The sequence below is a fragment of the Hippopotamus amphibius genome, chromosome 6, assembly GCF_030028045.1.
Source record: "Hippopotamus amphibius kiboko isolate mHipAmp2 chromosome 6, mHipAmp2.hap2, whole genome shotgun sequence".
Taxonomy (NCBI): domain Eukaryota; kingdom Metazoa; phylum Chordata; class Mammalia; order Artiodactyla; family Hippopotamidae; genus Hippopotamus; species Hippopotamus amphibius.
In genome coordinates, this window is record NC_080191.1 from 136,974,803 (window position 1) to 136,991,924 (window position 17,122).

Below are 17,122 nucleotides of genomic sequence, written 5' to 3' on the forward strand. Positions count from 1 at the left end.
GGGTTTAGTCCCTGGGCTGGGAAGATCCCACATGCTGCAGAACAACTAAGCCCGTGTGCCACAACTACTGAGCCCACTCGCTGCAACTACTGAAGCCCATGTGCCTAGAGCCCATGCTCTGCCACAGGAGAAGCCACCGCAGTGAGAAACCCACACACCACAACAAAAGAGTAGCCCCCACTCGCCGCGACTAGAGAAAGCCCATATGCAGCAATGAAGACCGAACACAGCCAAAAATAAAATTAAATAAATAAATAAAATCTTTAAAAAAAAAAAGAAAGAAAGAAAGTGATATCCCTTTCCAGTTTCTAAAATGTCTGTGTCTGCAGTATAAGGTGAGGATTCAGGATGCCCAAGAAAATGAATTATTTATCAGGAGATGACTTAGCAAAGGGAGGTAAATTACCTAGAGGACCTTTGCATCCAGGTCATAGGGAGATGTGATGGGCTATTCCTGATGCATAGCAAAGACTAACTCTCTTGAGGACTAAATTATGACCCAAGTTTCAACATCTTTCTCTCCTGAACAGTTCTACGTGCATTAGTATAAAGTTTGTAATATCTCTAAAAAAGGCTTTTCTATAACTAGCAACCCCTTCTGTTGGTAGAGTCTTTAGCTGTGTTAACTCCACTAATTTAGCTAGGGAGCTATTACCAGAAAAGTGACTATTACCAATGACGTGCTAGACAGTGTGTCTCCTGCAACACATATTGACTTAACTAGTTTAACTCTGTGCAAACATATTTTTCTAGTGTGAGTAGAAAGATAATCTACTAGTTACTGCTATATCATCAACTTAAGGGACCAAGATGCAGCTTGTTTTCAAACTTCTTTCCCAGATAAGCTTATTACCAATTATTCAGTCCTAAAATTGTTGTATTTGGCAGATATCCGCCTATGTTCAAAAAGAGGGTAAATAACTCTAAGCAGCATGGTCGTTTGTTGCTCCAACTCGTACTTACAAGTATAAAAGAAGTTTTTCCAAACTGAACCACCAGGTGGCAGTGCTACTCAATAGTGGCCATGTTGCGGGTTTAATAGTCAAATTTTCTCTAACAGCTTTCCTCACTTTACCCATTATGAAATAATAACTTCTACGCTCTGATCCTAACCCCTGTGAACTTTACCTTATGTGTGTATAAGCACTTTTCAAAGAAAACTTTAATATACTGTGTAGGTAAAAATAAAAACAAAATCAGATTACTTGGTTTCTATAATAGAATGTTATCTCTGCCACCTGAACATGTGCAATCCACATGTTTGGCAACTAGAATAACAGCACAGTTTTTCGAGGTAGTTCAATATAGACAGCCAGTCTCCTAGCTGAGCCCTATCAAAGCATGGCCTAGATATGCAGAATGTATACTCGTACATTCCTTGCACGGCAACACAGTGTACCAAAAAATTATGTCCTGGACCTCACTGGAGTAGCATATTTCCCACCTTCCCCTGTGCAGAATACTGGGCTTTACTGTTATGTGTCTTCAGTTTTATAAAGGGTCAGTGTAATATCACTTAGGGCTATGAGTCTTCTATGACCACTGTGTTAGAGACATAGAAATGTCTGGGATCTGGGGGGAAAAAATTGGCTTGAAAATATAAGAAGAAGGCTGCCAAATCAAATTTACCAAATATGTCTTTAAACAGCTCTATGTAACTTGTTACAGTTTGTGATTATGTATATATTTGGGTATTTATTTGTTAAAGATCTGTCATCCCATTGGCAAAATGTAAACTCCAATTTGGACAGGGAACATATCTTCTTATTCTCCCTCATGTACCCAGTGCTAAGCAATTAGTAGGGCTTAGTAAATACTGGTTAAATAGATGGATCCCCAACTCTGAGATCAATTATTCTAATAAAGACTTAATTCATGCATATTTCATTTTCTAGATTTTTTCCCCAGTGACATCTGTTTTGCGCTTCATACAGAGAAATGGTTGTTCAGAAGTAGAAAAGTCAAAAGAAAATGGAAATTGAAAAACTATAGGTATAGAACCAATAGTTGTAGAAAAAAAGGCTGAGTAGTGGAATTAATCTCCCAATCATCTAGGGTTTTTTAAATTTAACCTTTAATTTCAACTTCTCATCTAATCAATTTCATGTTATCCCTGCAGCCTTGCTGTTAATCAGCCACTTCCCTGGCCTTCTCCTCTCTCATGGAAGGAGATATTGGAATAAACCTGAGTTAGCACTACACTTCTGGTTCCTTCCAGGCAGGAACAATGATTTATTAGTCTTTTTGTCCCCAGCACGTAACATAGTACCTGGCAGGTAATATTCCATACAATGGAATATGATTCCACTGCAACAAAAAAGAATAAAATACTGATACATACTAAATGAAAGAACCACATATTGTATAATTCCTTTTATATGAAATGTCCAGAATAGGCAAATCCATAAAGACAGAAAGTAAATTAGTGATTGCTTAGGGATGGGGGAGGGTTGGGGCGAAATGGGAAGCAGTGACTGCTAATGGGCATGGGGTTTTTTAGGAGGATGACAAAAATGTTTTAAAGTTGCTTGTGGTGATAGTTGCAAAACTCAGGGTTGATGTGATAAAAGCCATATGAAATGTAATATGGAATTTTATCTCAGTAAGGCTATTATTTTAAAAATAGCAGTAATAACCTTTGGATTTGCTTTTTATATCTAAAAAGACCAATTAAATGGAGATTTGTTGCAAGCTTATTTTGATTAATAGAATTTAGATATGTGAAATATATATACTTTTTCAATAGTATAGACTCTTAAGTACCAATTTCTTAAGAAAAATATGCTGATTATAAGGAATAACATTTTCACAATGTTTTTGTATTTGTTTGCTTACTTTAGAAATAGTTGTTTCTTATTCAAACCTAGGGTCATTTTGTGGTATCATCTTAATGGAGGCCAATTGAGCAATTATTATTCAAAGTCAGAAATGTTATTAAAGCAACATTTTAATTGTATATTGTTATCCAATTAATAACGTGTTTTATATTTCAGTCAGTGGAACCTAGTGAAGTGAAGCATGCAGCTGCAACATCAGGACCAGCATCAGTAGTAGCTGATCCACCAAGTAACGAAAAAGAAATAGACCCTAGCAGCATCCCTACTGCTATCAAATACCAAGATGACAATTCTCTGGCCCATCCAAATGTAAGATCATTAAACCTTAAGAATGTCAGTTTAAGTCTAGTTGACTGAAGTTAATTCAAACTGTTGTGCTTTTGAGCTGGTGACAAGAAGACCATCGGAGGAAGTGGATTCATATGTTTCTATTTGCTAAAAATAGGCAGCTCACCACAGCCATTAAAGCTGTTACATGTATTTGAATCTGGTTTGGACCAACTCATGTTACCTGACTTCTACGAGATTCTTTCTGTAAGAAAAATAGGCAAAAAGAAGAGTTTTGTTTTGTTTTTAATTAGGTGCTAAAAGATCTCATTCTGGCTCTGCTCCAGTTGACTCATGGACTATGAGCATGTTATTAACATCATATCATGCTATCGTCTGTGAATTAATGTCATACCACTGTGTCTCTCAGAAAGATTGTAGGAAATAAACTTTACAAAATCAGATGTAAAATTGCTAACCAATGATTTTGGTATTAGTCCTTTTACTCTAAAACTTTCTGAGAATTATTTCAAATAGATGATTTTCAGTTAAGAAGTCATCAAGAGACAGGAGGCTCCTAGATAGCTTCCTCCACAAGAGGGCAGACAGCAGTATCAAGCAGTATCGGCAGTATTTCGTCTTGTGGAACTGAAAACCACAGCCACAGAAAGAGAGAGAAAATCAAAAAGCAGAGGACTTTGTACCAGATGAAGAGACAGGATAAAGCCCCAGAAAAACAACTAAATGAAGAGGAGATAGGCACCCTTACAGAAAAAGAATTCAGAATAATGATGGCGAAGATGATCCAGGACTTTGAAAAAAGACTGGATGCAAAGATCGAAAAGTTTACCAAAGACCTAGAAGAATTAAAAAGCAAACAAACAGAGATATGCAGCACAATAACGGAAATGAACAATACACTAGAAGAAACCAACAGCAGATTAACTGAGGCAGAAGGGCGAATAAGTGACCTGGAAGACAGAATGGTGATCATCACTGATGCAGAAAAGAATAAGGAAAAAAGAATGAAAAGAACTGAAGACAGCCTAAGAGACCTCTGGGACAATGTTAAACGCACCAACATTCGCATGATAGGGGTCCCAGAAGGAGACGAGAGAGAGAAAGGACCTGAGAAAATATTGGAAGAGATTATAGTTGAAAACTTCCCTAACATGGGAAAGGAAATAGGTACCCAAGTCCAGGAAGCACAGAGAGTCCCAGGCAGGATAAACCCAAGGAGAAACATGCCAAGACATATATTAGTCAAGCTGACAAAAATTAAAGACAGAGAAATGTTATTAAAAGCAACAAGGGAAAAACGACAAATAACATACAAGGGAACTCCCATAAGGTTAACAGCTGATTTCTCAGCAGAAACTCTGCAAGCCAGAAGGCAGTGGCATGATATATTTCAAGTGATGAAAGGGAAGAACCTACAACCAAGAATACTCTAGCCAGCAAGGATCTCATTCAGATTCGATGGAGAAATCAAAAGCTTTACAGACAAGCAACAGCTAAGAGAATTCAGCACCACCAAACCAGCCCTACAACAAATGTTAAAGGAACTTCTCTAAGCGGGAAACATAAGAGAAGAAAAGGACCTACAAAAACAAAACAATTAAGAAAATGGTAATAGGAACATACATATCAATATTCACCTTGACTGTAAATGGACTAAATGCACCAACCAGAAGACACAGACTGGCTGAATGGATACAAAAACAAGACCCATATCTACAAGAGACCCACTTCAGACCTAGGGACACATACAGACTGAAAGTGAGGGGATGGAAAAAGATATTCCATGCAAATGAAAATCAAAAGAAAGCTGGAGTAGCAATACTCATATCAGATAAAATAGACTTTAAAATAAAAAATGTTACAAGAGACAAGAAAGGACATTACATAAAGATCAAGGGATCAATCCAAGAAGAGGAGATAACAACTATAAATAAATATGCACCCAATATAGGAGCACCTCAATACATAAGGCAAATGCTAACAACTATGAAAGAGGAAATGCAAGGCAGAAATAGAGACACAGGTATAGAGAACAAACATACGGACACCAAGTAGGGAAAGCGGGGAGGGTTGGAGGGGAATGAATTGGGAGATTGGGACACCAGATTGTACACTCTAAATATATGCTGTTTATTGTCTGTTAACTGTATCTCAATAAAAGTTCTTAACAAAAAAAAAAAGTCATCAAGAGTTAAATAGTAGCCAAATCTTGTGCTGAAGGATGTATTCTATAAAAGTGATCTGTAAGGTCAAATCCAAGTTATTGGCAGACAGTAACATTTTGTCTTCTTTTTTTTAATTTCAGTTATTTATTGAGAAAGCTGATGCTGAAGAAAAGTGGTTCAAGAGATTAATTGCTCTCCGACAAGAAAGGCTGATGGGCAGTCCTGTGGCCTAAAGTTATGTTCATATGGTTGAATTAACAGTAACATTGGAAATTTAGGTTTTTAAATCCCAGTATTAACTTTTTACTCTTAAAAATAAATTAGCTGATTATATAAAAAGGTAACCTCATTTCATTCTTTTCTCATGTAGGCTCAAAATATTTGTTGATTTGAACTTAATCAAACATTGTGAATGTTAAAACTAGTGTAAAGTTTAAGAATGCATGAAAATATCATACTGTTAATAAAGCTAATCCTAGAAATATTAGTATTAAAATAAACGGTACAGTAGTGTTTCTGAGTACAATTTGAAAAATATCAAGTTGCCATTTAAAGTTTTGATTAGTCATACATAAAAAACAGTCAAACTATATGCTATAAATATGAAATTTCATCTTCCATGTGTTATTAAACCTTTTTGAATCTTTATTTCACCTTATTGCAAAACTTTAGGCACAATAAAAAGCACTGTAAACAATCTAAGCAGAATGAACCATGTTGCTCTTAGAGGAATAATACATTTAGTAAAAAAATTACTTGAAAATTAAATAAATTGATGGTTTTATTTGCTCAGAGATCAGCTCTTACTAGGTGCTCCTTTGAAACATGTTAGCAGGTCCCAGCTCATTCTTTTAAAAATTACATGTTCTCAAGGTGGGGGATGTCAAGGAAGGGAGGGAATACGGGGATATGCATATAAAAACAGCTGATTGAACTTGGTGTACCCCCCAAAAAATAATAAGTAAATAAATAAAATTAAAAAAAAAAAATTACATGTTCATGCTAGACCTAACCAGTTAGCCAAATACTCATGATGGGGAATCGTTTCTAAGAAAACTGGTAAGAGCTCTCACTTCAGTCTTACTTAACTAATTGCTGTACCCCGCAGATGAAGCCAGCTAATTGTAATTTTGATAAGACTGTCATTGTAGAATACCTTTCTCTGGTAGCTGAGAGAAATCAACTGTGCATTCCATACGGAACATGCCAGAGATAAGGACTTTTAAGCCTGCCTTACAAACTAGTTTTCAGCAGCTGACATGAATATTTCCCTTTTCTGTTTTGTTCTGCTCTAATTTGTATCTATGAAGACTGTAGCCCAGAACACAAGATAAGCGTGAAAAGTTCTTGGGCTAAGATTGCCATTATAGAGGACATTTTGAGGCCATCTTTTTATATTTCTGAAACTACTAAAATTGTAATCCCTGTTGAAAGTGAAAAATATAAAGAACTTCAAATCACTTGCAAAAGGGATGGAAAACAGACTGATGACAAAATACTTGTTTTTATACAAACATATTTTCATATTCTAAATATATGCTAGTGGGGGTTTTTTTTCCCTTAGCTATAAGTAGAAGTGCCCAGTATGAACTCAGATTTGTGTGGCTTTTAACATACACAAATTTTTAGTGATTTTGAAAAGGGATTACAGGTACTGAATAATTTTATATTTCATTTGTTACACAACTTATAAGTAGTAAAAGGACTATCACCTTTTGGGGAAGTATATTTTAGTGGTCTAGGCAAGAATACAGATTGTCATTGATTCTGCAGAGAAATTGGACTAGGTATTTTTTCTCGGTATGCCTGATATTACTTATTTATAAAATAGTGAAAGTATTATGATCCACTTTAATTATATTTAACACCAGTGTTCCTCTTTGGCAAATAGACCAAATACAGAAGGTTGAACTGCAATAGATTTATGTTTTAAAGCTAAATTTTTCATAGAGATAGAGAATCAAGTTATTTTTTTAATTAACTAAACTTTAGTCCCTGCAGGAAATCAATGACTATTCCCCTTCTTCCTGATTTCCAGTGTGATTCATTTTGATGTATTATTAACTTTGTTTACCTGCATCCTGTTAAAGACCAATATTAGCACATAAGCCAAGTCAAATTTAATGAGAATGACTTCATAGACTAATATGAAACATATCACCAAACTCAAGGTAGGTGACGCATGCAGGCCTTCTTTAATATCCTAATATAATGAGTCTATAAAACAGAACAATCCCTTTCATGGCGGTTGATTAGTGACAACAGTTTGGACTTACATGAGACCTCAAAGTGTTTTTTGGAACATTGACTTTATACAAAATGATTAGTACTAATAAAACAAGTTTTTGTTTCTGAATGAGTGCACTCTCAGGGAAAATGGAATAAGAACTTTTTTTTTTCTGGCACTCCCTCATTACGAGGAGGCAGATACCTGAGGATATCAGCACAGAACATTTTTGAGTCATTCACCTACTTCACTTCAGCATCCCAGCAGGTGAAATGAGGATACTAATAGCAGATATGCCTACTTTGATTTTTCAGTAAAATAACACAAAAGAAAGCCCTTGGTAGAAAAAGTGTACTATTTATGCCAAGGGAACATTTTGGCATGGTAGCCCATCTTAATGAAATATGGAACAAATAGTTGCATAAGTTATTATTTGTAAGGAGTACACTCCAACTTCAGGGTACTCCTTATCTATGTGCTTGAACTGCCATGGCCAATAGACCCCAGCTTTGTCCCCAGATTTCCCTGATCTTCCTCACTACCAAGACCACAAGAAACCCTGATTGCTCTGTAGTTAGTGACCTACTATATGCTTACTTGAGGAATCTCAGGTCTCCTTCAGTCAGATTTACCCACTTACTCATTAACATTTTTTTAACTACCTTGTTTGTGCTGGGCAGAGTAAAGGCAGTTGGATATACATGGATGAATCCAGTGGGGATCCTGCCCTCATGAGGCTTAGTTATGAAGCCCAGACATGTATATGACATACAAAATATAATACTTAGTGGCAGAGGGGAGGACATGGTTGAAAAGAAGAGAGAGATTATGGCAAGTTAGAAAATTAAGGAAGCCTTCATGGATGGGATCACAACTAAATAAAGGCTTGAAGAGTGAGAAAGCCCATGGAGCCACAGGAACTCACAGCTATCCACTACCATCTTCCTGGTAGGTGCTCTAGGAGGCCGGGAATTGTTGCACTTCCAACCCAAGAAAGAGTCCCTCTTGTGAAAGACTCAAGTGACCCTGCCCTCTCGATCCTATTAAAATCCAGGCAAAATTTTAGGTTCCTGGTCACCCTCTTGACTTTCTCTGACCATTTCTTTCTTTTGGTGGATAATTGGCTAAATAAGCTAAGCCTTCGCTTGGCCACTATCATCCAGTCTTGTTATCACCACCACTTGCCAGCGCAGATGACTTGAGTGAGACATGCAGTGGTAGCTGAAGGAGATGTCCAATGCTTCTAAGAATAAATTGCATGTGCCAGTAAGGCCTTGCGCAGCAGCGGGGACCACTGTGTGTTCCCTAATGCTCTTTGGTTTTCCACTGTGCGCTGTTATAGAAAGCATTGTTTTGAAATGAAAAGATATAGTTCATTTGCCTGTGGTTAGGTCCGTCTCCAAATTTTCCTTTGATTTGGGTGAAAATCAAGTGAAAATCTTTAAGTGAGCAACTAAGATAGTAACAAAAGCTAGAAATGAAACAAGACATGGGACATCTTTCGTCACTAAACTATGAATGAATTGATCCAGGATTCTTACACCCATGTTACTCCTTCCTCCCCCACTTTCCCTACCCCGAAATCCCTCGTCAGTATGACGGAAGAGGTTTTGAATAAGCTCTTGGCCATTACTAAATGGATACAGTGCATTTATTTAGAAAATGTTTAAACACCATCCTTTAAATGTAAGCCCTACTTACTCTTTGGAACTCCTTTACGGAATAATGGAGAAGCAAGTCATCTTGATAAGAAAATATCTGAGTCTTTACAGAAGAACTGGGATAAAAATGGAGGTAAGAAAGAACTCTTTGTGAATTCTGTAACCATCCTCACCTCTTATCATAGGGATGTTGATCAGTATATTCTATTTGGTGAGGTTTTTTCCAAGAAAATGCTCTGTCATCATGTATTTCCAAGTTATTTTTGCTATCATTGTATCCCCAGAGTCTAGCCCATGCATGACATAAAGAAGGCTCTCAATAAATATTTTTCAATGAAGGAAAAATGAATTTGCCCATCTCAAATGGGCAGTCTGTTTAGCAGTATGGCTATTTAAATTACTCAAGCTATTTGGAGCCAATGCAAAAATACATGGGTGTCTCGGTATATACCCAAAAAAATTGAAAGCAGGGTCTTAAAGAGGTATTTGTTCACCCATGTTTATAGCAGCATTATTCATAATAGCCAAGACATGGAAGCAACCCAAGTGTCCATGGATGGATAAGGTAAAACGTAGTATGTATATACCATGGAATATTACTCAACCTTAAAGAGGAAGGAAATTCTGCAATATGCTGCAACATGGATAAACTTTGAGGACGTTATGCAAACTGAAATAATCCAGTCACAAAAAAGACGAACACCATATGATTCCACTTATACAAGGTACTTAGAGTAATTAAAATCAAAAAGGCAGAAAGTATAATGGTGGTTGCCATGCCCTGGGGGAAGGAGAAATGGGGTTATTGTTTAATAGGAATAGAGTTTCAGTCTTATAAGATGAAAGGAGTTTTGGTGATGATGGTTGCACAACAGTGTGAATGTGTTTAATACCACTGAACTGTACACTTAGAAATGGTTAAGATGGTAATTGTGTATATTTTGCCACAACTTAAAAATCTATTTTAAAAAATTAAATAAAAAAAAGATGAGTTTTGTGACCAAATTAATTTGGTTTCTGTGATTTGTATCTCCACATGTCTCTGAGCTGACAAAGGCCTTTGGAATTCCTGGGGAATACAGAGTACACAGGGCCTTCTCTATTGCATTAGCGACTAAAAAACAGTGGGGCTAGAGTTTAAGCAAGGATCTTACTAGTCTCACCTGCCCAGACTTTCTTTCTGGTCCAATTTTTATCTTATGTAAATAATATTTTAAATGATGTAGATGTGGTCATTCAGGGCCCACCCACTGGCTCCTATGACTGCTCTCCTTGCAAATGATAGGTCAGTTTTGAAGAAGTAAAGTCTACCAATATAGTAAGACAACACTTTAAACTCAACAATGTACCATTTTATTTTTAGGTCTTGAGAAGGAATGGCAAAATGATCCTGCTGCAGTGCTGGGAGAGAATGATGAACTGAACTGACCCTCTCTTCTTCACATCTTGTAACATGGTACTCAGGCTTAAATCCTAGTGTGGAAAACCTACTATAGTGCAGGCTCCCTTCATAATCCTTTTTTAAAAACAACTGCTAAAATCCCATGTCTTGAATAAAATCCCAGACTGCAGTTCATCTACCTGTGCCTGTTCCATGAAAATATCATAAGCTTAAAATGGAATTGAAAACTTAAATAATTGAGAAATAAATAAATGCTTACCACATACCAACACAATGGCTTTAATGCCTATATTAAAGATTGGGTAGATTTTTTAAACAAATTCTGTAACTGGATTATTTATTTAGCCCCATTGTAGCTATTCTCTTTTCTCTTTCTGCCATGGTAAATCTAAATGGCTTGGAGAAAATAACTCATTTATTAGTGGTTTGAAAAAAATACTTTTTTCAGAATGCTTTGTATTTGAATCTGCTGCAGTGTTACTACATGCAGTGAAAAAGAGAAGTCATCCAAAATTATAATCTCCAATAAATATACTGTTTCCATGTTTGAAATAGGTATAAAAATTTCTTTTTAATGAACATAGAGCATAATTAGCAGCTCAGTCCCTGTGTTATGTAATAGCTGTTTCATCAAGAACACTTGAACTTTCAGGAAGTAAACCATTTTCACATTAACATTTGTTCTCCTACAACCACACCTGTGTTTCCAAGGTCATGTAGGCCATTTTCAACAAAGGTGCTCAGAGATTTTTAACTCATTTTCTTTACAATTAATAAGAGAAAGTGACAAGTGATTGGAAATAGGTTAGTATTCGGCGCAGTCTAGAAAATACCAGAGATTCAGTTTCTGTTTGGGGTTCTTGAAGTTCCAATTTCTAAATATGTTTCTCATGCTATAATAACTGTGCAATATAATTCCCAAAAGACATTGTTCAGTTAATTTCTAAATCCCTTTGAAAAGCATTTACACAGACCTTACAGAGCTTTCAAAGGGTTACAAAACTCAGAGTTATTTTCTTATTTTTTGAAAAACCTATTTTAGAATTTACCACAATTGATGACAAAAATCTCTGTTCCTTTACTAACAAAGACAGCATATATTTGAAATGTATTTTTACTGGAAGTTTAAAAAATAATATAGGGACTTCCCTGGTGGCGCAGTGGTTAAGAATTCGCCTGCCAATGCAGGGATCACAGGTTCAATCCCTGGATCAGAAAGATCCTACATGCCTCGGAGCAACTACGTGTGTGTGCCACAGCTACTGAGTCCACACGCGCTAGAGCACGTGCTCTGCAACAAGAGAAGCAACCTCAGTGAGAAGCCCACGCACCACAACAAAGAATAGACCCCGCTTGCTACAACTAAAGAAAGCCCCCATGCAGCAACAAAGACCCCCCCCAAAAAAGCAGCCAAAAAATAAAAATAAAATTTAAAGGTATGTAATAATATAATGTTTAAATGTCAATTGGGGATTTGAATATTGGATTCTAGTTCAAATGCAGAATTTATAAGTTAAATATGAATGGCCACCATTTTACTAAACTAATTCTCTTTCTTCTAAGTACTTCAAAACTTTCTCAATATTCATTTATATTTTTTTCTTTAAATTGTATAATTTATGCCAGCTACCAAATGGTCACATATAATTTATTAAATCTCATTTGCTACAAAAAGAATACACAAAATGAGAGTTATGTCAAGAACTAAGCTTTTTCTTAAGTGATATTTTCCACATTTTGTGATTTGGGTTTTTTTTTTTTTTTCCCACTGAAAAATACTAACAAAACACAAATGGAAAGTCATCCACGTGGAACCAGTTTTTGGATGTAAACATTATCTGTCCGTCTCCGTCAGCTGCTGCGTGGTCGCTCCCCACCTGGTGACCATCATTAACAGCCTTCCCAGCCTTGCCCTGCTTGAAACAAATACATCTCTGTTGAGATGTTGACCCATGGGCTCTCTTTTCAGATTATGAAAACAGGTTTGTCTACAGTTAATACCTTTTCCCTAATCATATTCCTTATATAACTTTCCAGAGCAGTACATCTATATGCCTCATTTTTTTAATGGCTGCATAGATTCCTAAAAGTGGGATCGCTAGGACATAGGGTACGTACCTTTCGCATTTAAACTAATAGATAATGGCAACAATAAGTAAACTTTCAAATTGGATGATTTCATGCAAATTAAGACTATCTTCAAATCACTTAAGAACTAAAAGGTCATTTTATAATGAGGGGACATTGTATATAGCTAGTTCTCTCCATCGTCCATTCAGAATCATTCTTCACTTTTTTTTCTCTGCAGTGTCCCAGGAGGCTGACCTTTACAGACTATATCACCAAGTTTTCCTTGCTCTCTGGCTTCTGGTTGGGTTCAGCCAACAGTAGGATCTAGCAGGAAATCAGAAAAGAAGAGAGAGAATTGGGTCTCTGTGCCCCTGCTGTGTCAGTTGTGGTTGCCTTCCTAAGGCTACAGCTCTTGTAGGCTTGCTCTCTCTCACAGATACAACTCACACCATGTTACAGTAACAGCTCCCTCCTTCTGCGCCTTCTGACCTGGAGGCTGGGGTGGTTTCTTGTTCCAGTAGCGGTTAGTCCCTGATTGGCTCCCTTAACCCTGCTCACATCTCTGTATATATTGCCTTCATTAAACTCTTTTGAGTATGTCATTTGTTTCCTGCTGGGACCAACACTAATAAAAGTATCTGCAAGGGCAGTATATCAATTAGGACTAATTAAGTATAGCAATTAGTTTTGGATTCATAAACAATAACAACAGTAACAACAAACAGTGGCTTAAGTAAGAAAAACGTTTATTTCTCTCTCAAATGAAAGACATTTAAAGGCAGGTATGATGACTTCATATGTGAGGAACTCTGGCTCTTGTTCTAACATCCTCCATAGGTGGCTTCCACCATGTGGTTCAGTACAGCTCTAGCCATCACACTCACATCCTGCTGCCCACGTTCCAGGCAGCGTGAAGGATGTACTTACTCCTTTTCTTTTAAGAAGACTCAGAAATTGAAATTAAAGGAAACTTGGAAGTTTGTACCTCATCCCTTAGAACTTAGTCAACTGACTACCCCCCTGTTGCAAAAGAGATTAGGAAATGTATTTCAGCTTATCATAGCAGAAAATAGCCTGATAATTATGAATCTTACTATTTCCTTTTAAAATATAGAAAATCCTAAAGAAACCTAGCTATATAGCACATCTACCCATTCAAATTTTTGCTAATTCAGAAAATAGTTCCATCGAATACTGCTGGGTGACGTGCTCCCTTTTCCAGCTCTCCAAAGGCCACTTGACAAGCAACTTTTTCATTTATAGTAAGCTGCAACAGCAGTAGCTTTATGTACAAATATTTCAAGCAGGAAGGCAGTGAGTGGCATTTTGACCCTGAGAGTTCCTAATCATTGCTCCTGCTCTTCAGCTCTCTATTCCAGGCCAATACTAGTCAGTCAAGAGTGCTTCTCTGAGCCTGAATAGATCCCATTTAGAGAGGTCTGGCATAAATGTTTCAGCTTGACTCTAAGTCAAAATGGTATGACATCTCGAGGTGAGGCCCAGGAGAAAGGAGACACCAAATTGTCAGTTTAACTCATGTGCGTAATCACCTCCTTTTTTCCATTTAAGTAGTTTCCATGTCTATTCAACTTTTTCTCCTTTAAGGGAAAAAAAGAACCTTTCTTCATCTTATATTGTAATCACATGGAAAATGCTCAATTCAATTCTCATTCTACATTTACCAACCAACATTTTTTTTTTAATTTATTTATTTTATTTATTTATTGGCTGCGTTGAGGTCTTCGTTGCTGCACATGGGCTTTCTCTAGTTGCTGTAAGCAGGGACTACTCTTCATTGTGGTGCGCAGGCTCCTCATTGTAGTGGCTTCTCTTGTTGTGGAGCACAGGCCCTAGGCACGTGGGCTTCAATAGTTGCGGCACATGGGCTCAGTAGTTGGGCTCACGGGCTTTAGAGCACAGGCTCAATAGTTGTGGTGCACGGGCTTAGTTGCTCCATGGCATGTGGAATCTTCCCAGGGCAGGGCTCGAACCTGCGTCCCCTGCACTGGCAGGCGGATTCTTTACCACTGCGCCACCTAGGAAGTCCCCAGCCAACATTTGATCAATGATTTCTGTCTCCACCAGTAGGATCTTCCTGTCAACAGATATTTTAACTTACTAAAATTGGAATTAACCAGGTGCATGATCTCATGTGAGTGAAACAGTAAATTTGAATTTTTTCAGCCTGCTCTTGCTCCTGAAAAGCCAAGCAAAACCATCTAAGGTAAGCAAGAGGTTTAGTCTGGCTGTCTCTGTCTTAGGAAAAAAGGTTGAAAAGGAAGCTGCCAGTGCTTCAGCTCTTCCCCAGTCAATGTATCAAAGTTGTAAATCAGCTAGAAATTAGGGACAAATGTCCTAGCTAGTAACAGAGGTGCATTTGCCTAGAGCGTGCCCTTGCTTATATTTCTGGGAACCAAGTGAGCCAGCAGGGAGTTAGATGAGAATCTTAACTCTAACATATCTGCAAATTCTTTGACACTTCTCCCATTGAGAGGTGAGGGGGTCTGTATCCCCTTCCTTGAATTTGGGTCAGTCTTAGTGACTTGCTTTTAGCTAACAGAATGTTGTGGAATTTTACAGAGTGAAGCAAGACACTGAGGCTATATGCAGGAAGCAGCGTTTATTTGTGCCCACAGGCTCAGCGGATTCATATCCAAAGGCTGAGCCCCAAACACAGCAGGGCATTGTCTTTTATACCTTTTGTTAAGCTCGTATACATTAGTCTTTCTTTGTCCCCCAAATAAGGTAACAAGGAAGGTAGCAAGTGATTTGACTGGGTACTTTTCTTTCATGGCCTCTGGGCCGTTTTAGAGTTACAAGGGCTACATAGTAACAGAGGTATGCAGAAAACATGCAAGAGGAGTTACAGAGTAAACAGGCACATATAGATGACAACTGGACCCAGCTACATTTCTCTCCAGTTGAGTTATGGCCTCTGGGTCCTAGAGCTCCTAGAGTTCCCACCACAAGAACACTTCAGAAGTGACACAGAATAACTTCCAAGACTAGTTCAGGAAAGGCTTATGCCTAATTCTCTTGGGATACTCACCCCATACTAGATGACCAATTACTTGAGGGCTGCCACATTGTGAGAAAACCCAGGCAATATGGGGAGCCCGCATGTTGGTGTTCCGGCTGACAGTTCCAGCTGAGGTTCTAGCCAGGAACCAGCATATGAGTGCAGACTCGTGCAGCCACAGTCCCCCTAGCTGAGGCCCTGCAGATGAGCCATCTTCATTTCCCAGTCTAAATTCCTTACCCACAGCATCTGCAAAAGTAATAGAATGGCACTTCCATACCACAAAGTTTTGAGGTGGTGTGTTACACCTCAGGAATAACCAGAACACCAACCCTATTGAGTCACTGAAAACCTGGTTGAACCACATACTGATAAACACTAATGTTTATATGGAGGTCTGCTGAAAGCTGCGTGATTGTCACTGTTAGCTCAGGGGCTGCATGGCATGGTGCTATGCAGTGAGCTATAGAATTAAACCTCTTCCTCCTAAGCCTCTGTTCCATGATCTAGTAACAGGAATAGTAATTCCTACCTTGTAGAGTTTGTATGTGGATTAGAGTTGATGTGTGTACCACACTCAGCACACTGTGTAGCAAAGAACCGGAATCAATTAAGCAAATAGTTTAAAAGAGCAGTGCTCTAATTTTCTGATTTTATATTCCCTATCATTTCAATTAGATTGAAGCTTTATGTTCTTGTGAGTGATCTTATAAAGCCAACTTGCCATATACAGCTCAGTTGGACAGACAAATCTCTAAAGAGTATTTGGGTTAAATGATAAATATAATTAGAAACTGAGAGTGCCATGTAAAAACAAATACTGGGTTATTTAGTGCCTTTAGCTAGAAATCGTCATGTCCTGCAAGCTGACTGCCGTGAGTAAGACTGAATAAGCCATAATCATCAAAATGACTGAGAATTAAGAAAGAAAATTAATTCCTAAAGGTAATCACTATAGATCTCATTAGTTCAGGAATAACCTACCTTAGGACTTTAATTAAAAATAATATTTATTCCAGATAAATGAGTGCTGGCAGGTTTCTGTAGAATCCATAATCTTGGTTATGCTAAATCTTCTTATATTAAGGCAGACATCATTAATCTCATTTGAGATGCCCTCCAGTCTGACAGCCCTTACAGCACTGGGGCTGTTTCTTGCAGCAGCCTTTTTATCTTCACAAAAGAGTTATAACTCATGCAGATACCTAATGTAAAAAGGTCTAGGCAATTAGAGACATCACTCTGAGATCTACACTGGCATTTTATCATGTTAGAAAGCTTCTCGTAATGAGTTTGTTCTCAAATGGAGGCCAATATCTCAACACTACTATCAAATTAATGGTGGTTATTTTATTATTTTATTTATTTATTCCTACCATTCTTTGTTCCAAAGAAGCATTGGGTATTTTATAATAATTCAAAGGATATGACCAAATAAAAGAGAAATTCTAAT

General features: G+C 37.5%; 1 protein-coding gene across 5 annotated transcripts in view; it reads left to right on the forward strand.

The window, feature by feature from the left end:
* Positions 1 to 5,989, forward strand: part of RSRC1 (arginine and serine rich coiled-coil 1) — a 441,996-nt gene extending 436,007 nt beyond the window's left edge. For all 5 annotated transcript variants that reach the window (XM_057737932.1, XM_057737931.1, XM_057737935.1 and 2 more), the window contains 2 exons: positions 2,994 to 3,146; positions 5,431 to 5,989. In XM_057737932.1, the coding sequence (XP_057593915.1) occupies positions 2,994 to 3,146; positions 5,431 to 5,523 (246 nt within the window). In that variant the 3' untranslated portion in view covers positions 5,524 to 5,989. The remainder of the gene's footprint in view (positions 1 to 2,993; positions 3,147 to 5,430) is intronic.
* The last annotated feature ends 11,133 nt before the right edge of the window (positions 5,990 to 17,122 follow it).